At 44.4% G+C, this 23,851-nt stretch overlaps 1 protein-coding gene and 1 pseudogene across 12 annotated transcripts in view; both read right to left on the bottom strand.

Annotated features, from left to right (window-relative positions):
• Positions 1-9,538, bottom strand: part of ankhd1 (ankyrin repeat and KH domain containing 1) — a 76,439-nt gene extending 66,901 nt beyond the window's left edge. For all 12 annotated transcript variants that reach the window (XM_042340027.1, XM_042340028.1, XM_042340034.1 and 9 more), the window contains exon 1: positions 9,175-9,538. In XM_042340027.1, coding sequence (XP_042195961.1) covers positions 9,175-9,372 — 198 coding nt within the window. In that variant the 5' untranslated portion in view covers positions 9,373-9,538. The remainder of the gene's footprint in view (positions 1-9,174) is intronic.
• A 4,414-nt stretch (positions 9,539-13,952) lies between these two features.
• The window catches only part of LOC103186491, a 28,423-nt pseudogene continuing 18,524 nt past the window's right edge, over positions 13,953-23,851 (bottom strand).

Raw genomic sequence — 23,851 nt, 5'->3', positions numbered from 1 at the left:
CTGCCACGATCACAAAGCACTGCATTCACTAATTCTGTATCCTGAACCGAGTGCCAACAAGAGGATGACTCAAGAAGGTTAAGTATGCAAATGACATGGGTTCAAACAGTGCTAATGTTAAATTTGCTCATAACAATACAAATCCAAATAGGTATTACCTGGACAAGATTTAGTATTCCAAGCACCCTTCACAAAATCACATGTATTCTGTAACCAAATGCCTTGCCAGAAGTGAGAAATAAGTTCACATGTCAGCCATTTCAGCCTAAGTAGACAAAGTGACCAGCCTTGATTAAGCAGAATCTGTAAATAGGACAGGATGGATGGAATATCACACCTTAAAGGGTTACAGTTGAAGTCTTGACACCAGCCAATCTTCTGCACTCAGCCTTGCCAGCTTCAGACTTGAAACTTAACTTGATGTTAGATTCAGCGCCTTGGGACATCCTCCCGACGTGAAAGGCGCTGAACAAATATAATTTTGTTGTTGTTGTCTGCCAGAGAAGAGAAATCCCAGCAGACTGTGCAAGCAGCTTCTTTCTGGACCTGAATTAGCAGTAGCCTTAGTCTGACACACATCTGGATCATTAAATCCTGTATCTGAATTAAAAGGTCCACACGCACATTTAGTCTCCACCAATATACCGTTGCTATACCAACTGAGGTCTCCTTTGCCCAGATCTTCAAAAAGGAGAAAATGGATTGGAATCAACATGCAATGTGGTATGTTTTTGCACTGGACCAAATTCCTGCTGAATACACCAAAGACAAAAAAACAGATTATGCAAGTTCCTCAAAGGTTAGCAAAACCAGAGGAAAAGAGAAATATGGGTTGGTAGTACTTTACATACAGAGAAACAAATCCACTATCGTGGTTTAATAATAGCCCTACAGTCATCATGGGTTGTACCACAACTCTGCTTTGTGTGTCCTCAATATTCCTTTCCAAATAACCTGCAATAGTACCATTATCAACACCGACTCTTCCTTCAAGATAAAATGTTTAGTCAGAACTCGTCTTTTATTCAGACTAAATAAACTAAATGAAAAGCCTCAGAGGCAAGCTCAATGCAACATCTGAAATGCATGCAGAAATCTGTTAATTTAGCACACACCAAGAATTGAAACTTGGATCTTCCAGGTTACACTTAAGCAGTTATGTTTCATCAACTAAGCCGTAGGTGGAGCTCCATATTCTTGATCAAATCAGGACAAATGCAATAGCCTCCAAGTTTTAGTGAGCCAGTTATATTAAGCAGGGTGGTTCAACCTTTTGGCTTTTGAGAGCCGGATGCTCCATTTGAGAAACGTCCAAAGGCCACAAAAGATTTGTGCTTTCCTTCCGGGGGGGTGGAGGAGCCGGGGCCAGATAAAATCTGCCCACGGGCAGCCAGTTGGACCATGCTGATAAAGAATGATTCCAGCAAAATAGGCTATACTTGTGTAATGTCCACAATCAATCAATATTTGCAGGTATTGGATATCAAGCCTAAAACTGACATTGGTTGGAAAGCAGTGCAACCAAAACCCAAATAGTATGGATTTAATTTCTCAATAACAACCCAAATATCCAACCAATACGTTTAACCTTTGGCGTGTCGCAGGTGAATTGACTCATCCCACATCACATGTTCTGTAAGAACAGACAAACATTTTTTTGTTGCAGCTTCCACTTCCCATTTTAGTCACAACAAATATTAACCAAATTGGATCTATGATGAAGTTCTGTCAATCATCAGTCCAGCTTTAAATTGGCTGTAAATCAAGGCTGCAAAACAGTCCTTTGGCCAATGAAACAGTTATTGAATGTTGCTCACATTTTCCACAGATGGCAATGGGATTGGAATAAAGATACACAACCAAGTGATGAGTTCTAAAGTTAGAAATAGATGGGAAACAATGGAAGAGGTAGTAAACAATAATAACTAACAAAGAATGTTAAAGGGTTGTAATACTTTGTGCGTTAGTGCCCGATATATTCAGCATGTTGCTGAATATATCAGATTAAACACAACTGTACTAGAGTGTTGATAAACATTATGCACAGTACTGGAGATGAAACCAGTTAAGAGGTTCTTATGAGATAATGTCTTGCTGCTTGGATTCTTCACAGATACTGATAAATTGGTGTGGGCAAGATATATTCAATTTTCAGTATTCAAGTACCTTTTTTTAAAAAAAGTACACTCCATCCTTTCAATCAAAAAATCACCCCTTGGTGCCAATTTAATTTTAAACAATAGGTGTCACATGCAAATAAAATGAGGACTCCTGCTCTACTCACCACCAAGAACCCTGGTGATAAGCACACATGTAGATATTGATTGAGTACTGGTTTGGCTGCAATGCCCTTCTGACCAGAGTCAGCTAACACCCACTATCTAAGCTAACCGTTAAGTAATCGATATTTTGGCAAGATACCACAAGGCTTAAAAAAATTACAACATCCTCACTGCCTCTCCCGCAATGGCTCATAGAATAAATCACTTGGTGTGTCATTCAGGAGAAATAAGGGAAAATGCTGTGTCACTAGGCATAGAGGTTTCCCCCTTTTGATACTTGCTAAATTTTGGGTGGACTCAGCAGTGAGGGGCTCCAATTGCACTTAACACCCCAGGTTAGGGAGAAGAATTGCCAGATTTTCGCCTGGCAAAATCGGTGGGATAATGTTATTAACCCAAAACTCTGGGATCAGACAGATGGTCTTCTATGGTTCTGTTTATTTCTATGTACCTGTAGGAAGTGCATGCAGGTTGGTAGCAGATGTTAAAGCCAACTTCCACTGTGAAGCCCACTTAGTTTTAAAGCAATACTGCCTGGGCGACACACTGCCCTTTCATCTCTGGAGTTTTGGTTCAAATCCAGGCCCAATTGATTGATGAAAGCCTGTTGGCTATAATAGTCCTAAGCAAAATATGTCAGATGTTTCAAATGGGCACAGACCCACACAAAATACTGCCCCTAATTTAGTCCTCCAGTAATTGGCAATCTGCAGGAAATCTCCATAAGAAATCATGTGATGTAAATAATATAGGGACCATCACTCCCCAAGAAAGCGCTCATTCAGCAGAAATAAGGGAAATTGCTTTGTTTAAAAAAAATCGAGGAATCTTACCCTCTCAAAAAAAATGATAGGCATATTAATGAATCCTAAAACATTGTAGATGGCCATATGTAATTTAATATCCAGCTACTTTTTTTAAGCACATTTTTCTAAAGTGTTTCATATTCACATCATTTTTGAGCCGTCTCAATTTTGGAATCAAGATTATATTTTGCTCCTTCATTGGAGCAGTGTCACAGCCCCACAAAAATTATATTCATCCACTGAATGTGGATGGTTGAACCAAGGACATACCTTCACCAAATGAAATGCTGCTTCTCAACAAGGAAAATCAAGCATGAGACAACTGTGTAAAGTAACATTATAAATTTAGCTACAAGATTTGTGAATTGATTCACCTCTCTTTTGAAAATGTAATGCTAATTTTCTCCCCTCCCACTGAACCAGTTGCCTCCCATGGTGCAGTAGTATGGGTAGCAGTCACACTCCAATACCTCACCAAAGGGAGTATTGTATGTGTGTGTGGGGCGGGCGGAAATACAGAATAATCAGAAATTGGATTTTCCTCTTCCCAACCCAGGGGCAATGATGTCAATTATCACTACCCCAGCAAAAAACAGCAACTGTGACAGTAGTGCAAGATGATTGGAAAAGCTCCCCATTACCATTAATATGTTCCACTTTTGTAACCGTGGACATCATTTAACATCTACTCTTGTGTACATGAAAAATAATTTTCTATTAATTTATTTTTCAAACATTCTTTCATCAATGTTCTCCCCTCCCGAAGGATAGAGACTTTTTCCTACCACAGCTGCCATTTTTTTCTTCCCCCATACGTTACCCAAACAGCTTTTCTTCACATGCAAGTCTTGATAGCAATTTGTCCAGTGGGTGGGGGGGTTGGGCACCTCCGGTTGATTTTACCCTTCTCTAACTTGGGAGTGCTAGGCCATTTGCCAAACTGTATTCCCTTCCTCCTCCCTCAGCTAACTCAGCAATAACCAGGGATCAAACACGTGACTTTCAAAATATGTATGGTTCAGCTACTCAATGAATAAACTCACTAAGCCATCAGGGAGCCAATCAGTAAGCTTTAACTTACAATACTAATTCCACTAAATTTTATTTCAGGCACAAGGTTGCATCCTCTAAACTGTACTGAAGACAAAGATAGAACTTACATTTTTATTTCGAAACATCATAAGTTCTATTGAGACATAATAGAAAAAAGTAGCAACGTTTATTATAGGCATATGCAGTTATCATTTACATCAAAAGATTCCTACAAACAGCCACAAGGTGAATACATAATTATTGGTAAGTCACGGTTTTTGAAAGCAAACGCAGCCGCTAATTGTGTCATCAAGGTCCCATGAACAACCATGAAGTGAATAACCAATTAATCTGGGGTTGTTGGCCAGGACAACAGGAGAAACTCCCTTCTCTTTTCAAATAGTGTCATGGGATGTTTAACATCCTCTTGAACAGGACTTCAGCTTAACATCTCATCCTAAGTACTGCACTGGTGTTTCAGTCGAGACTATAAACTTGATGTGGGGCTTGAACCCACAACCTTCTGACACCAAGTGAGAGTACTAGCAACTAAAGCAAGATGACACTTTTACAACCAATAAAAGTGTATTTCCAACAATATTGAATTTGGTCTTCTCCATCACCCTATAAACCATGCTTCTAATAAAAACAGATTCAAATTGAAGTTAACCACTTCAGTACATTTACTAAGCTAGGAAGAAGGAGTCAGCTAGGACTCCCAATTCTATCCAGTGACCTTGCTAGAAAGTGAGGAAAGATGAAATCCAACTCAGCTGTAACACCCTCCATAGTTGCTTTGCCTGCCAACCAACTATTGTCTAGTCTCACACATGAACGGCCACTTGTGAAAAGCAAAAAAAAAGCCAGTATTCAAAAGAAACATTCAGTCGCAAAGCCATTGCACCACCACATACCAGAATACATGGGACAATTGAACAGTAAACCTTTCAGTCCAGCTGCAACTGTGCAATTACACATGAAAACAGACAGAAGTCAGATAAAAAAACTCATCCCACTGAGGTACAGATCTCAGCTGTTGAGCTGACTACAGACATCACCAGTGGGGAAAGACGAATGGATGGCAGGTCTCCTGTGGGTTGCTCTGGCATGAGTTTTGGCATCCTGAGGTACCTGCAAAGAGGAAAACTTGGGGGAATGAGGTAAATAGAATGTTTACGTTTTATTTTGAAGACAAAATAGATCATTGATGGAATAATTATAGTGATACATATTCCCCCTCCAATTTTCCACAATTTTCTATCCCCGGACCCTTCCTGCTGAAATGGCATACTGCACTACAACATCTCAGAGATCCAATTCCTTACCCGAAAGCTACCTTTCACTTTTGAGTCTGCAGAATAAGTGACAGTAACCGTCTGATCAAAAAGCCAATCATGGATAAGCACAACCCTATCTTCTTTGAGTATCCCCAGCTATCAGGCATGGATGATATTTCCCCCAGCTACCTCACTACCAGTGCCAGGATTTGAACCCAAGACTTTCTGGCCTACCCAGCTTTATGCTGCAAAGGGAAGCACTTTATTTACTTGGCCATGAATACGTTATGTATGGTGATCTTTGTCAACTGGATAAATTATATATACAGTGGGTTTCAATTGACAACGTACCACAAAATTCAGTATATCGATCACACAAAGTGTACAAGTCATATCTATGACCTTGCTGAGCCGTTGGTAAAGATTACTCAGAGTGGAGAAATTACACTCTGAATTTTACTGAATAGAGACTGCATGAAGCAATAGCATACATCAGACTATGTTAACTGCCTCTATGAAAATGTTTTCTTTTCATATATTCTCCAACCTCTCTTTTCCCCCCAAAAAAGCTTTTGACATTCTATCCATCTGCTCCTACTGAGGGTACATGTTCATATATCCAGGGCATGGAGTGCATATTTATTACAATGCAGAGGGGCAAGCAAGTCAATGGGCAGGATGATGGCAGTGATGCTCACACACATTCATTGCTGAGTTGTGGTGCACTCCAGAAATTTCATAGGGAATTCCAGGTTTGTGCTATCCACCTATTGAGGGTGGACACAGGAATTCTTCTTACGCGGCTCCTGTTTCAGCACCCTGGGACGTCCTCCTGATATGAAACGCGCTATATAAATGTAACTTTGCTGTTGTTGTTAAGCCTGCAACCCAAATCCCTAACGCATAGAGTGGTGCCAGCTGGACAAGTAGTGGAAAGCTTCCAGCAAGGTCTCTCAATGGCACGTTACATGGTTTTAGGTGCATATGTGGAACTTAATATGGTTTAGAGACACAAGCATGGTGATGGAATTCTGCAATTTTCAAGACACAGCTCACAAAAGAAATATTGGGAGTTCAGTTCTACAAGTACCAGATACCCTCTGGCATCTCACATAAGTGGCCACTATTCATAGGTGAGACACAATGAGTGTTGGCAGGTCCTTCAAGTATGAAAAATCCAGCCAACCTCCAAGAATACTTGGCATAAATTTACCTTTTCCCTGCCCATTCTGGTGTATTCATTAGCCATAGAGATATCTTCATGTTATTTACACCTGCTCCAAAAAAATGGGAGATTTTAATGTAGGCACAGTCCAACCAGGAGCTGTCCCTCCCTAAATAGCTAGTTGCCTTTTTAAGACTTTTTATTTTAAAAACATTAAGGAGATGCCCTGGTTGATATCAAAATGCACCTCTTCTCTCTACACGTTTGCTTCATGCATAAACCCAGCCTCAAGATTGTTACAGGTTACACTTGACAATGGTTATACTAAACCAATTCCATCCTCACCTCCATATGTGCACTAAGAGTAATGCAATGATGAGGGGGTGGGTAGCCAATATTTCCCACTGCCTTAACTAGAGGACTGAGATCATTTGGATCACCTGTTTTCATAAAATAACTTGAGATGGGGCAGAAACAAAAATGTATCCAAAGTTGCTAAGTCAAAAATCCCGAATTGGGTGGGCAAACAGAATAAAACATTATCTGAATAGATTAAGATAGTTAGGCTCAAAAGAAGAAAATACCCCATGGAAAACATGTAAAATTATCACTAAGATCGAGGAGATAACTTGCTTTTATATAGCATTGGGTACATACAGTAACACCTTGACAAGCTTCAAAGACTGTGTCGGACGCCGAGCATGGGGAGATGACCATAAGCCACAAGAGGTAAGTTTTCAGGAAGCAGATAAAATAAGAAATGCTTACAAAATGCTGTATAAGCTAGGATTAGAACCTGTGGGACCTGGAAGACAGTTCTTTGAAACCATGAAGTGTCAAACAAGATCAAAGAACACAATCAAGACTTTAAGGTGTATAAAAAGATAGTATACAATGGGATACAATGGAAGATTTGTGCACAGAATTAATCTGACACACCTGGAGCTCTGACTTCCTTACAACTGAAATGTGAAATTAGAGAGAGCACCATGATGGGCATCCAAACTGATGTGTAGGTTTAGGTACCCTAACTAAGTGAAGGGAATGCACAAACTGGGAACATTTATATTGGGAGATCATTGGGTCATTTTACTTGTGACTTCCTTTTTTTTAAAAAAAACAGCTCGACTTGGAAAACTTGGAAAACATGACTCACTTTTTAAAGTTGTACTCAACTTGTGTTTTGTGAGCAAATGATCCTAACCCTCTTGGTGTGAAACAAAAAACAAGCAACATCACACTACTTGAGATGAAAATTGTTTTTTTTTAAAAAAAGAAAAAAAAATATTTCAGCCTTTTTTCAGTATTCCCCTATATTCTAAATGTAGTTTTTAGCATGCAACAATAAAAAGCGCTGTGTGTCTGAGAGAAGTAAAAATATGTGAACCATTGACCTCCCGTTCTTTCAAGGTGCAATACTTCCAGTTTATTAAATACCACTCTATCATCTAAAGCTCTGTAATTAGTTTGCATTTTACTCCATACAAGATATGTTAAAATGTATTTACTCCATTCACTTATCACACCATCTTTAGAATGAGTCCCAGGGAACACTAATGCAGGGAAGCCAGGCATGTCCGGCTCATTTGGTGATGCATCAAAATCCATCTGGAGCAATAACTGAAGTACTGTAAAAACTACACCCATATCCGCTCTCTGGCCGCACACCATGTGATAGACGGGCCCTGGGACCAGATTAATGCGAACAGGAACAGCATTTCGAGAAATTGGAATGCCTGACTGGCCCGTCTCCGTTTCATTTGACGCATCCCAATGTAAACGGGAATAAACATGGAAGCCCCCAAATTAATTTGCGACCAGAAATACGTAAGCGAAAGCAGGAAACATGAGGCTAAAAATAAAATAACTGGTGAGAGGCATTATGTAGCAAGAGGGCCCTGTCCAATGCCTTCGACTCGTGGGGGAATGTCACGGGCACTGCCTCTTGTGTGTGCTGAGGGAAATCTAATCAAATTCAAACCGAAGGTTAGTTAGTGAGTTAGTGCACCAGGATAATTCAGGCCAGGACTAGTTTTTTCTGAAGCTCCCCCAAAAAAGGAGGGGGTGTTGAGAACGAGGGGGCGCGGAACGCTGGGAGTTGTAGTTCCACCCTCGTTCTCGCTCAGATTCTCGAGTCTCCGCGGCGCTCACCAGGACTACAAATCCCATGGTGCATTGTGCCGGTCGCACAAGCGCACTCAGCCCCGCCGTCGCCTTCTTCTCCTCTCTCCTCCCCCACCCCCTCTCTCTCTCTCTCTCCCTCTCTCTCTCTTTTCGGCCTACCCGCTTCACCCGAGCCGAGCCTCGGGGTCGAATTTCAATCCTGGGCCCGGAAATACGCGCAAAAAAAAAGAAGAGGTCAAAAAAAAGGCCCTCCTCCGTTTTTTCACCACCATCATCGTCATCATCTTCTTCACATTTTCCCTCTCCACACACACAAATAAAAAAAACGGATAAAAAATAAACCCCGAGGCTCTCGGGGCCTAACTATTATTTCGTTCAGGAGATGGAAGTGGGGTGGTTGGGGTGGGATCAGCACACAGCTGGTTGCGGATTAAAAAAAAAGGTTAGCGAATAAAAGAACGAAAAAAAGGGGGAAATTTTTTTTTTACCTCAGAAACCTCGTCCTCTTCGCTCCCCGAGAGCACGGCCAGTTGGAAATCCAGGCGGTCGCCTGGGGTGGGCTCCAAGATGCGAACTTTGGTGCTGACGGCGGCGGTCACCGAGTCGATCTCGTCCTCGAAGGCGTCTGTCATGGTGTCCGCTGCTGCTGCCAGCGCTCGGCTCTCCGCGATCACTTCATTCTGCATAATTCGTCTGCTTTTTGCGGCGGTGGCGCTCCTCAAACCCCCCGCTAGCGTCTGCCTCTCTCTCTGTATGTGTGTGTGTATGTGTGGAGGGAGAAGTGGGGGGGGGAGGGTTTGGCGGCGAACGGGCGGGCGGTCGAGCGAAAGCGAGAGAGCGCGGAGGGAGGGAGGGAGGGGGAGAGGGAGAGGGCGGGGGGATGGGGGCGACGTTGTCTGACTTTTTTTTAAGAAGCGACGGAAATAATTTTTTTCTCTCCTTCTCTTTCTCTCGTCACGTTTTTTTTAATACAGAAATACAAAATACGATCTAAATATTGCCTGTCTGCGCGCGCGGGATACAACCGAGAGATTGAGAGAGAAAAGGAGGGGGGGAGAGAGGGGGGGGGGGGGGGAGTATTATTAAAGTTTTTTTTGTTTCTTTTAACCACCTTTCCTTTTTTTTTCTTTTTCTTTCCCTTTCCCTTCGTTCCCCCCCCCCCTAAACACACTCGACTTCGGCGGCGACCGGCCAACAGCCCCGCCCGCACGCACCGCGCCTCAGTCACAGGCAGGACTAGGCCCCGGGATTATTTAGTCCACCCGAACCATTAAACTTCATTCAGTGCAGTGCGCCTGCTCCCGATCGACCTGAGAGGTGCACATCCGGCCCTGCTCCCCCTCTCCCCAATGACGACGACAACGACAGCCGCTCACTCTTTCTCTTCCCCCACACACCCCCTCACACACTCTCTCTCTCGCTGTCGTTCGCCTCCTCTTTCCGCCCAATCACACACCTCGCTCTTGACCACAAAGGTCCGTTCCTCGCTCCTCATTGGTCTTTGCTGCTGTCTGTCGAACCTCATGCTCCCGCCCCTCCCGTTCCTGATGACTGCGGCCGTCAGTCTCGGCTCCCTCTTCATTGGTCCGCTTTGCTGTCCGTCAAGCCTAATGCTCCCGCCCCTCCTCCCGGCCGAGGGTCGATCCCGACTTTTCATTGGTTAGAGCCGCTGTCAGTCTCATGCTTAACCCCCCCCTCCCACTCTTAATCAAGTTAGGTTGCTCCCCTGGCTTCTGGCAGGTTCGGTTGACCGGTACATGAAGACCCGGATGGTGGATTGAGGTGTGTGTGTGGGGGGGGGGGAGGAGGGTGCGCGCGCACACACCACCTGCCTTACATTGGGACAAATACATTGAGATACTGATTGACACATTACTACCTGTGCTGAACAGGTAAATAGGGACTGCTCTGCCTACAGGCAAAGCCGGCAGTCAGCCACGGATGGCGGATTAATAATAATCCTTCCATTCGATATAAGCGCCTTATCTCGTTTTTGAGGCAACTTCAAAGCACTCCACAGAATATGCGCGTGCCCAGCGAAGGCATGTTCCCTTAAAGAGAAATAAAAATTCCACGGGAAAAGTGGTTCAACCTTGACTCACTAGAGAAGTTAAGGAAAGTATAAAATTAAAAGAAGAGGCCTCTAATATTGCCAAAAGGAGCCGTAAACCTGAGGATTGGGAGGGCTTTAGAGATCAGCAAAGGATAACAAAGAAACTGATTAAGGGGGAGAAAATGGAATATAAGAGTAAACGCGCTAGAGATGTAAAGAGAGATTGTAAGAGATTTAACAAGTATATAAAGAGGAAGAGATTAACAAAAGTAAATGTGGGTCCATTGGAGGCAGAGACAGGAGAAAATATAATGGGAAATAAAGAAATGGCAGAATCACTAAACAAATTCTTCGCTTCTGTCTTCACGTTGGAAGAGACTAATGTTAGTGAGGAACTTAAGGAAATTAATATCAGTAAAGTAATAGTACAAGAGAAATTGATGGGACTAAAAACTGATAAATCCCCTGGACCTGATGGCCTGCATCCTAGGGTTTTAAAAGAACAACAAGATTCCATTTGTAGAGCGCCTTTCACGTCGGGAGGACGTCTCAAGGCGCTGGACAGTTGGGTCAGGACCCGAGCAGGGGGGCAATGGTCAGGGTGAGGGGAGGGAAGGGAGGGAGCGAGGAGGGGGTAGAGAGTCGAGAGGGGAGCTGAAGGTCAAAGAGAAAGGTCTTGAGACCGGCCTTGAAGGAGGAAAGGGAGGAAGCGGCGAAGGCACCGGGGGATGGAGTTCCAGAGCCTCGGGGCTGAAGGCCCGGCCACCGATGGCCACTGATGTGGAGCAGACCGGAGCCAGAGGAACGGAGGGTACGGGCAGGTAAGTAGAGGGATAGTAGGTCGGAGAGGTAGGAGGGAGCAAGGCTGTGAATGACCTTGTAGGTGAGGATGAGGATCTTGAATTCGATCCTCTGGGGGATGGGAAGCCAGTGGAGGCTGCAGAGATAGTGGATGCATTGTTTTTGGTCTTTCAAAATTCCCTGAACTCTGGAACGGTTCCCATTGATTGGAAGGTCACAAATGTAACGCCTCTATCTAAGAAGGGTGGGAGAGAAAAAGTGGGGAACTATAGACCAATTAGCCTGATATCAGTGGTAAGGAAAATTCTAGAGTCTATAATTAGGGATGTCATCATGGGGCACTTAGAAAGTCATAATATGATCAGGCAGAGTCGACACAGTTTTATGAAAGGGAAATTGTGTTTAACAAATCATTTAGAGTTTTTTTGAGGATATAACTAGCAGGTTAGATGGGGGGGAACCGATGGATATAGTGTACTTGGATTTTTAGAAGGCATTCGACAAGGTGCCACATAAAAGGTTGTTACATAAGATTAGGGCTCAGGGAATTAAGGGTTATATATTAGTATGGATCGAAGAGTGGTTAACAGGCAGAAAACAGAGAGTAGGGATAAACAGGTCCTTCTCAGATTGGCAGGTTGTGACTAGTGGAGTGCCACAAGGATCAGTGCTTGGGCCTCAACTGTTTACAGTCTACATCAATGATTTAGATGAGGAAATAGAGCTTAATGTATTTAAATTCGCTGATGATACAAAGCTCGGTGGGAAAGTAAGCTGTGAGTAGGACACAAGGAGGATGCAAAGAGATATAGACAGGTTAAGTGAGTGGACAAGAAGGTGGCAGATGCAGTATAATGTGTGAAGTTATTCACCTACCTAGAACAAATAGAAAAGCAGATTATTTTCCAGAGGGTGAAGAGACTAGATAGTGTTCGTGTTCAGAGGAATTTAGCTGTCCTTGTACACCAATCACAGAAAGTTAGTATGCAGGTGCAGCAGGCAATTAGGAAGGCTAATAGCATGTTAGCGTTTATGCAAAGTGGTTAGAGTACAAGAGTAGGGAAGTCTTGCTGCAATTGTATAGGACCTTGGTGAGACCGCACCTGAAATATTGTGTGCAATTTTGGTCTCCTTACCTAAGAAAGGATACACTCGCCTTAGAGGGGGTGGAACATAGGTTCACTGGGTTGGTTCCTGGGATGAGGGGGTTGACCTACGCGGAGAGGTTAAGTAGACTAATAATAATAATAAATAATCCTTGCATTTGATATAGCGCTTTTCATGTCGGGAGGACGTCCCAAAGCGCTTCACAGAACACAATGTAAAGTGAATTGACTGTATATTTGTGGGCGAACGCGGCAGCCAATTGCACACAGCCATGTCCCACAAACAGTCGTAGATTGAAAATGACCAATTTATTATTGTTTTTGGTTTTGGAGGGATTATTATTAGGCTCTGTGTGGAGTAAGGAAACTTGCCCAAGGTTTCGCCCTCTGCCTGGGATTGAACTCAGGTCTCTCGCTTGCAAAGCGAGTGCTCTAACCACTGAGCTACAGGACTCCACTAGGTCTATATTCTCTAGAATATAGAAGAATTAGAGGTGATCTTACAGAAATCTATAAGATTCTTAAGGGTCTAGATGGGGTAGATGCCGTGAGACTGTTTCCCCTGGTTGGAGAATCTCAAACTAGTGATCATAGTCTCAGGATTAAAGGTCAGCCCTTTAGAACTGAGTTGAGAAAATATTTCTTCACTCAGAGGGTAGTGAATGTATGGAATTCTCTACCCCAGAAGGTTGTGGATGCTCAGTCATTGAACATGTTCAAGACTGAGATCGATAGATTTTTAAAAAATAATGGGATTAAGGGATATGGGGATAGGGCGGGTAAATGGAATTAGATTAGAAGATCAGCCATGATCTTATTAAATGGCAGGGCAGGCTCGAGGGGCCAAATGGCCTACTCCTGCTCCTACTTCTTATGTTCTTATATTCTTATGACTATATTTTGTGGGAGAAATGCACAGTCAATCGTAAACAGAAATGTCCCACAAATAGTCGTGGATTGAGTGACAACATTTTTTTATTTTTAAGGGATTATTACCCCCATAAAGCAATCTGTCAATCGACTAACAACCGGGTTCCTACTCACTGCTAGGTAAACAGAGGCATGTGGAGTAAGGAAACTTGTCTAATGTTTTACCCTGGGAGTCGAACTATGGTCCTCTCACTTGCGAGGTGAATGCTCTAACCACTATGCTACAGGACTCCACAGATTTCTGGGAGAAGCAAGTTCTTTTTTTAAATACGAAACTGAGAAGAGAACAAAATGATAGATTTACAATTCAATTTTATTGGTAGGAGGGATTGTTGGCCAGGACAACAGGAGAGAGAAACTCCCTTCCCTTTTCAAATAGTGCCATGGGATCTTTAACGTCCACCTGAACAAGCAGATGGGACCTCATTTAAACGTCTTATCCGAAGATAGATTTTTCGATGGGTTCTCAAAGCCGAGAGTGAAGGGTGCCACAGCTTCTGTGCTTGCTGAGACAGTTTGTGCTTTGTGTTTGTCCTGCAGTGTGTTGCTCTGTTCCAGCTTTATCTGTAGGGAAAATGAAAAACAAAAAAAAATGAATTAGAAGAAAACCACGCCACCTCCACAATAGCATCAGCACTGACGACAACCCATTCATTCTCAGACAGCTTCTGTGACACAAAGAAGAACGTCTTCATGTACTTTACTATTAATAGATCTTAAAGTATCCTGACCAGCGACAGTGGAGACTCCCACATGGGCAATCCTCACCAAATCATTTGCTGTCCTGCGCCTGGAGTTGGTGACTCGTGTGGGGGTTGTTAGCTTCTCAGAAACTCACACTACACCAAAAAAGCATTTTTTAAAAATGCTTTTTAAAAAATAAATCAGTGATGCAATCTTGAAAACGAGTTGGGTTTAATAAGCAAATATGCTTAATTAAAGTAATGACTTGCTGCTTCGCAAAGGTCGTTTCCATTTTGAAATTAGAGCATCACCTTTAGTCACTGCTGAATGCAAAAGTGATGCTATTTTAACAATTCCAGTATTAAATACCAAAGGGTACAATCGAGCAATCTCCCTAGAGGGAAATACTGTCAAAACACAAGCAAATAACACAGGTGACATCCTGGTTATCAGTATTGTTTTTTGTCAGGTTTCAGTTTGTGACTTTAGCAGGGTAAGGGGCGAAATTTCATGATTTTAGATTCCCAAATGATGTATGACAGTATGATATATTGCCTGCAAAATACAGTCAATGTACTTTCCAATATATTCTGTGAAGCGCTTTGAGACATCAACCATGTGATAAGGTGCTATATCAAATGCAAAGATTATTATTATTGTTATTGCATTGTCTAGATTTACTCTATTATCATAGTGTTTTAGAACATCCAGGAATTGGTAAATTGTTGAACCCACAGGATATACTGAAAAGTATAGTGACCGTGTATTTTGTAGGTATTTATAGTATATTATCCCCATAAACACGTAGGATCAGATCAGAACAGAAGGCAGTCTCAGTCTCTCAGTCCATCCATCCATTCCACACACCCTCAACCCACCCTTTGAAAAATTAGAAGTATTTCTCCACCATCCTTTGCACCGCAGCCACTCACCCACACAACATAGAATGGGTGGTGGAAGGGAGGGAATTATTGCTCTCTATGATCGGTCAGAGGAGCTGCTGAAATGCAAACTCTGGCCAAATTCCTGCCGATCTTTCCATCCACTGCTGAGTACAGTACACTCCTTGCACTGCAGCTAAAGCCCTGGCAACATCACCATTGTAAGTGAGAGCATCATGGCCTTCAACTGACCTGGGCACAGCATTCAGACCTTCCAGCCCATTGTCCACAGCAGGAAATTTGGCAAATCCACCTGACCCCCGTTTACTTTATAAAAGCTCTTGTGGTAACCCTGGAATAACCTAACAAAGTCAGTAGAATACGTGAGGCTAGTTTTCTTCTCCGCATTTTTGAAACCAGTACGAGAATGAGACATGCTTTGACACTATGTTAAGATGTTTTCTTGCACACGCCTCCACACGTGGGGCCCATCCAACAACTGAGCCCTGTACCTCTGCCAACGATTCTCCTGAGCCAGTCTTAGGGCTGCTTAACACCAGGCTGGAGTGGCCTGCTCTCTCTGTCCCCATTGGGATGTGTCTAGTCTCTAAAGTGATTAACTGAGGAGCTCATCACAACTGTGTGTGAACGCAGACAATTCAAACCTGCATCCCACAGCCCCCTGTGCAACCACATAGTGGAGCTTCATTGCCATAAATTATGTCTGTAGGTCAAAGCAGTGAAACTAAGGAGGAGATAAAAAGAGTGGTGTGCATAATGATGCACCTTACATGCAATGCTTTGGAATCAACTGAGAGCTGGGGTGACCGTACGGCCCTGATTCCTGGAAACAGTCCCCGGATGGGGATTGTGTCCCTGGGGCCAAATTTGCCCTGTCTTGAGTTCAGCAACAAACTGAGCGAGAACAATAACATTCTAAAACAGATAAACTCATCGGAGAAACACAGCCATTAATCCAACACACTTATCTAGTATTAGGAATTATGGTGAGTCCAATTTTTTTTATGTACGTGTTATTGGATTTGATTTACAAAATATGGTCACCCCCTAGCCTAGAGCGATTTATTATAAGAGTTTGCTTAAATGGTGTGAATCAGTTCAGACTGCCAGAGTTGCCTTTTTGGGGTTCATGTTATAACAAGGAGTGTGGGTGGTGGCAGGGAAGGGAAGTTAGGGGCAGGTGTTGCGCTATATCTTACTTCAAAGCCCTCCATGGCCTTTCTCCCCCCTACCTCTGCGACTTTCTAACCCCTTACCAACCTGCCTGCTCCCTCCACTCAGTGGGGTCCGGCCTGCTTCACGTCCCCCGCCTCGCTCGCCACACCAAGGGCGAGCCTTCAGCCTCTCTGCCCCCACCCTCTGGAACTCCTTCCTGCGGTCTTTCGGCCTCGCCCCCCTCCCTTGCCTCCTTCAAGACCTGTCTCAAGATCCTCCTCTTCAACAGTGCTTTCGATCACCCTCCTTCCCGCTCTGCCCTTCACCCTCCCCAATCCCGACCCCCAGCTCGGGTCTGAAAAACTGACTATCCAGCGCCTTGGGACATCCTCCCAACGTGAAAGGCGCTATACAAATGGAATTTTGTTGTTGTTGTCGAGAACGATTGTAACTCAAGCTACTTTCTTGAACTGTTCTATAATGTGTTCTAGTCAGAAGTGCTGACACTCCAATGCAGTGCTGGGGGGCTGTTGCATTGTCGGAGGTGCCGTCCGTCATATGAAATGTTAAACCGAGGTCCCGTCTGCCTGTTCACGTGGATGTTAAAGATCCCACGGAGCTATTCGAAAACAGAAGGAAGTTTCTCTCTCCTGGTGCCCTGGCCATCAACCCCTCAAATAAAATTAGTCACTCACTCCATGAGTGTTTGTGGGACATTGCTGTGAGCAACTGACTGCTGCATTTCGGCCACAAAATACACAGTGAATCCACTTTATAGTATATCCCGTTAAGCCCTTACCAACAGTCTGTTAAGGTGCTATATCAAAATGCAAGGACTATTATTATTACCATTAAGTGAACTGCGTACTGAATGCGTACTCAGAAGTGGAGATGTCACTTACCAGCCTGTGCTTTTAATTCACCGAGATATTTATCTCCGGACCCTTCTGCAAGTATATGTACTCCGACTGGTGGGAGAAGATGAACAACAAAACATTAGCTGATTCCTTTACCACCCAGCTCTTATTTTTTTTTGTCCCTTTCCCCTGATGAACCATTGAGCAGACCTGGACAGCACTTCAGATGTTCCTCACATGTCAGCACCAACTGTGAGTGTGGACAGATGTGTAAGTGCCATACCAAGCTTGCTCCTGTCCTCACCAGAACTCAATTCAGATATGTACATTCCAGCACTGAGTGGTATTCAGAACAACAACTTGCATTTATATAGCGCCTCTCACGCAGGGTAGCATCCCAGAATGCTCGACAGGAGCGGTGCATGTCGCCGAGCCGGAGGAAGTGGGGAGGTGACCATAAGGACGGTCGAAGAGGAAGGTCTTCAGGTGCAACCTGAAGATGGAGAAGGAGGGGGCAAGATGCTGGGATAGAGGAAGAATGTTCCAGAGTTTCAGGGCATAGTAGTTGAGAGCAGAAGCCCAAAACAAAGAGAGAGAGAGAAAGAGAAAGCAAGAACAATAACAGCAAATTACATTTGTATAGCACCTTTCACGCCAGGAAGACGTCCTAAAGTGCTGGACAGTCAGGGATCCGGACCCGAGTTGGTGGCTGGGAACAGGAGGGGTGAAGAGCGGGGAGGGTATGGGTAGGAGGGTGACTGAAGGCATGATTGAAGAGGAACGCCTTGAGATGGATCTTGAAGGAGGTAAGGGAGGGGGCAAGGGAGAGGGACTGTGGGATAGAGACTGTGGGATAGAGTTCCAGAGGATAGGGGCAGAGAGGCTGAAGGCCCACCCGATAATAGTGGGGCGGGTAAGGCAGGGGACATGAAGCAGGCCAGAGCCCGCTGAGCGAACGGAGTGGACAGGTTGGTAGGGGGTTAGGAGATCACTGAGGTAGGAAGGAGCAAGCCCGTAGAGGGCTTTGAAGGTGAGGACCAGGATCTTGAACTGTATCCTCTGAGTGATGGGGTGCCAGTGGAATCGGGCGAGGATGAGGGTAATAGGGTCGCAGAGCCAACAAGAAAGTTGGGGAGAAAAGATCGAGAGAAAGTTCGGAGAGATAGTTAGAAAATTTGGGGGGAGAGAGAAAGAGAGGGGTTTGCAACATGAAATTTAAAAATATTAACATTTAAAATAACAATAATAATTTGGTCACTCAATCTATGATTGTTTGTGCCACACTGCTGTGCGTAATTGGCTGCCGTGTTTCATCCAAACAATACACAGTCAATCCACTTTACAATATACTCTGTTAAGCGCTTTGAGGCATCTGAACGACGTGATAATGTGCTATATCAAATGCAAGGATTATTATTAAAATGAGAGCGATTTAGAAATAGTGTATATGTGACTCATCTCTGTGTGCGTAGTTTGTGTGAGTGTTTCTCTGTGTATGTGTGTTTGTGTGTGAGTGTATTTCTGCCCACTGTTCACCAGCCCGGGAACCCGAGCCGGTTCAGCCTCGGATCTATAATTCGGAAAATTCCGGGTTCAAATCCCTTTGGGTCCACTTCAGCATTCTCCCTTTTGACGTCAACAAAAAAAGCCTCAGGGTGGTGGGGGGGGAAGAGGCAGCTTTGGGGCTGAGCTGGTTTGCCTTAAAGAGCCAGGCAACCGCCTGGTAGAGCCGGACGGCTACAAAGAACGTACAGTACAGCACAGCACGGAAACAGGCCACTCGGCCCAACCATTGTTTATACTCCTCAAGAGTCTCCATCCATTCCTCACTGCCTCTCACACCCTCTATTATTTATTATGGGTTGCTTTCCGGGGGTAATAATACCCCCCTCCCCTCTCCCCCCAAAAAATGTCATCACTCAATCCATGACTGTGTGTAAGATACTGCTGTGCGCAATTGGCTGCTGTGTTTCGTCCACAAAATACACCTTGGTCTTTTGCCTAGAATTTACATGTCGCATGACGTGTCATGTTCCAAACTATATATTATATCCCGAGATTATTATTCTCCTCTCCCTCTTGGGAAGGTTGACTGCGGAGCCTGGCGAATCCACAGAGCTCGCCTTTACGGCCTGCCTGTACCTCTACTGAGCAGTGCTCGCTGCACGATCACTGCTTTGCAAGGTTACTGTTTATTTTTACTGCTGAGCTGAACACTGGCTGGGAGCGAGGTGGGATAGGCTGCCTATTTGTGTGAGGGATTGGCTTCTGTCTGCATGTGACTGAGGGGCGGAGGGGGNCACTGGCTGCCTGTAATTAAAGCGGCTGGTGGTTGACTGTTATTAAGCTATCTGCTGGCTTTGCACTACAGGGCGAACTGCGTGTGTGGCTGAGACATCTGAAGTTTGCATGTGACTGTCTGTGCACGGCTGGATTGGATGAGTGTGACATGGCTGGTGTGTGTGTGTGTGTGCACGCTCTTTGCATGTGATCGGGCCTGCTGAGCTCCTCTGTGCAAAGACTGAGCTGCGTGCTCTGTGCCAGCATTGGAGTGGCTCCTCTCTCTCTCTTTCTCTGTCTCTCTCCAAAGCCAGACCTGTCAACACTGACAGTACTGTACATTCAAGAATCAGGTTTCAGACCACCACCAACAACAAATTACATTTGTACAGTGCCTTTCACGTCGGTAGCCCTAGAGCGAGAGAGAGAATGTAAACGTGTTTAAGTATTTGGGAGTTGTATTATCTTTTGTAAACCGAACGAGCAGCGGAGCAAGACTGTGACACAGCCTCGCTGTAAAGCTCTCTGACGTGTGATGTCCCAATGAGACTCCGAGCAATAACAATCTGATGGCAGCAGAACACAAAACACACGGAACAAAAAAGCCCTTCAGTTTAAATCACGTGGTTGAATGGTGGGAGTGTGTGCTGCCTGCCTGTCTGCCTGAAATATTTCTCCAGCGCAGCTTTAAAAGACTCGTGACTTGACCCTACTGTAGAGCTCATCTGAGCAACTAGTCTCCCCCGTGGGTACTGGCTGGGTTGGTGAGCCACGCAACAAGAACAGCAACTTGTATTTATATAGCCCCCTTCAATTGGATAACTTCCCAGAGCGCTTAACAGTGGCAGAGTTTGATGCCAAGCTGGGAAGTTGGGGAGAGGGAGGAGATGATCTTAAGCACGGTCGAAAAGGAAGGGGAAGGAAGGGAAAACGCGGAGGGATTGAGTAGAGTGTTCCAAAGGTTTGGGGCAGGGCAGAGCAGACTAGGAGGTTGAAATCTGTCCGAAATGATACAAACACCAAAGTCCTATTGCAGAATGTTGGAAGTGCCCCTTTCATCTTCATAATCCAACTGAATGCATTCTCACAACAACAACTTGCACCCGCACTTGCACCTATATCAAACGGCACCTTTCACGTAGGAGAACTTCTCAAAAGGCGAAACCCTAGACAAGTTTCCTTACTCCACACGCCTCTGTTTATCTAGCAGTAAAGTAGGAACCTGGTTGTTATTCGATTGGCAGATCGCTTTCCGGATGTAATAATCCCTCCCCCCAAAAAAATAATAAGAATAATTTAGTCACTCAATCCACGACTGTTTATGGGACACAGTCCCATTGTGTGTAATTGGCTGCTGTGTAAACGTTTGTTAGGTCAGGGTATCAAGAGATATGGAGCAAAGGTGGGGAAATGGAATTGAGGTACAGATCAGCCATGAATAATAGCAATAATTGAATAATAGCAATAGAATGGCGGAACAGGCTCGAGGGACTGAATGGCCTATGCCTGTTCTTATGTTCCTTTATAAAAAAAAAGCCACTTACATGGTCGCTCTTGCTGTTGGACATCTCTTTTCTCCTCCTCCTGCTCTCTTTCGGGCAGCAAGTCATCGAGCCAGCTGAGGTCATGTCTGGAGAAGATACATTCCATTCCTCTGCGCACCCCTACTAAAGCCAGGAGCTGCCGGCAACCTGTTAACAGACTCTCACTCGCGTCAACCACCAAAGAGCACAGACGTTGGCTGTTTGTGGGACATCCAATTGACTGCCACGTTTTCACCCAGAAAAACGCACACACAATCACTGTACTTTACTATGAAGCGCTTTGAGACACTTCAATGTTGTGATAAGGCACTATATCAAATGCAAAGATTATTATTATGTTATTACAGTTTAGTTCACTCTGTAGAGGTAATTTGTTAATGGTTATCGGTGATGGGTCAGCCAGACCATTAACATTGCAATGTTATGTAATCATGTTACTTTTCTTAATATATTTGAGCTTTCCTAAAATAGCTACTTTTTGCAGGAGTCTGATATTATGTTCATCAGTTATTTGGCAAATAATTCTGAACAGTCTTGTTCTTCTCTCACCAATGTTATTGAAGGGAAAAAAGCTACCCATGTCTGCTATTGTACAATTGCCAGCACCAGTGGTTTACACAATGGCAATTTGCAGCAGCCAAAGAGCAGGTTATCTCTCTCCCTCTGCCATCTCAGCTGGGACAGTGCACAGGAATAGGAACCCTCCAGTAACAATGGCAAAGGACGTGTTGCTCTTGCTCAGGCCAGGGAGACCTACTGCTGATAAACCGTTTCCCGTGGAGTGTCAGAATGAGTGAAACTTTACCATGATTGGAAAGATGATTGCGGCCGCCGTTGACTTCAGTCCCCACAGCAACATGAGGCAGACGACCTGAAACAAGGTGAAGAGATGGATCCGGCGCAGTGAGACGTGACGAAGGTACAATAAGTCAGGCTGGTGCTTAGGAGGCATCAGAAAGAGAGAGAAATGGCATCGAGCAAAACATCGGAGTTCTCCAGCGCTGAATGCTCCAATTAAAGCTAAATTGATGGACGCTGAGTTTATAACAAATATAAAAAATAATAATCCTCGCATTTGATATAGCGCCTTATCATGTCATTGAGACATCTCAAAGCACTTTACACATATACAGTAAAGTAAATTGACTGTCTATTTTGTGGGTGAAATGCACAGCAGTGTCCCACAAATAGTCATTGATTGAGTGACCACATTTCTTTTTTGAGGGATTATTATCCCAAGAAAACGATCTGCCAATCAACTAACAATTGGGTTCCAATTTACTAGGTAAACAGAGGCGTGTGGAATAAGGAAACTTGTATAAGGTTTCGCCGGCCCGGGAATCAAACCCGGGTCCTCTCGCTTGTGAGGGCTTTAACCACTACGCTACAGGGCTCCGTGATAATGTGAGAATTCTGTTCCAAGTTGAAATGAGCCACAGGGCCTCGAAGCAGAGACCCACAAAATCATCAAAGGAAAAAGCTACGGTTTCAGTACCAAGGGAATCAGGGCTTGTGTTTTTTTTCATAAGGCTTCAAATTCTTTGCTCAAGAAATGCGAGAGACATCTCTTGGTTGCAAAAGCAAATAATGTTAAACCTCATTACCTGAACCCTACTGAGTGCAGCAACCCCCATGTAGAGAAAGATTCCGTACAGCACTGGCATGGAGATGTACTGCAGAGAAAAAGAACCAATCCCTATCATTAACCAGCAGTGAAACGCATAACCAATCTCTCAATCTACAGGTTTATAGTAATAATAAATAATAATCTTTGCCTTTGATATAGTTCCTTATCACGTCGTTGGTACATCTCAAAGCGCTTCACAGAATATATTGTAAAGTGGGTTGACTGTGGGTGGAATGTGGCAGCCAATTATGTGTAGCAGTGTCCCACAAACAGTCATGGATTCAATAACCAAATTGTAATTTTTGGGGGACGGATTATTATCCTCCCGAAACGATCCGCCAATTGACTAACAGCCAGGTTCCTAGTTACTGCTAGATAAATGGAGATGTGTGGAGTAAGGAAACTTGCCTAAGGTTTCGCCCTGCCCAGGAATCAAACCCAGATCCTCTCGCTTGCAAGGCAAGCAAGCTAACACGTCGGAATGCCTGAAAGCGAATCACTGGATTCACTGCAAAGTGTAGCGACTGCAGGTTGGTAGATGAAATGTGATACCTCAGAACATTACAGACTCTCTTTACCAGAGGGTTACTAATGATTGGACAGTGGATAGCAGAAGGCGGGGCGGGGGCCGAAGCCAGAACAGCTCAATGGCTGTGATGGGGGGACGGTCAGATGTTCTAGAGGGTGTTCTAGAGGAACGAGATCAGTCGGGCCGAAGGGACTTCTTCATCGGAAGAGATCTTGGGATTATTCTCAACGCACCTCACTCCCACAAAGGTTGCCTTTTCCCCCGGGGCGGATTTGGTGCTCTCCATCCTCAGGCTGTCCATGTGGGCAAGGGAAATGACGGTCGCAGACACGTACCAGAGAAGAGCCATGAACGAGGTTAAGATCATGAGTACAGCGATGCACAAGAGGTCCAGGTGGAAGCCAGCACCTTTCTGTGATGTGAAGAGGTTGGGGAGAGAGGGGATGAAGGAAAATGTCACGGTTTACATTGAAAAAAACAGACGTGCTGATGAATGACTCAAACAACAACATTTGTATAGCACCTTTCATGTCGGGAGGATGTCCCAAGGCGCTGGACAGTGTACAGCATTTCAGACCCGAGCTGGGGTCAGTGGGGGAGAAGGGAGGGGAAGGGCGGTGGCCGATGGCATGGTCGAAGAGGAGGGTCTTGAGGCAGGACTTGAAGGAGGCTAAGGAGGGGTCGAGGCGGAGTGATT

This window comes from Callorhinchus milii, unplaced genomic scaffold (genome assembly GCF_018977255.1).
Source record: "Callorhinchus milii isolate IMCB2004 unplaced genomic scaffold, IMCB_Cmil_1.0 Scaffold13, whole genome shotgun sequence".
In the NCBI taxonomy this organism is placed as follows: Eukaryota; Metazoa; Chordata; class Chondrichthyes; order Chimaeriformes; family Callorhinchidae; genus Callorhinchus; species Callorhinchus milii.
The sequence above is the reverse complement of the archived record's forward strand: the minus strand, read 5'-3'. Positions and strand labels throughout refer to the sequence as shown.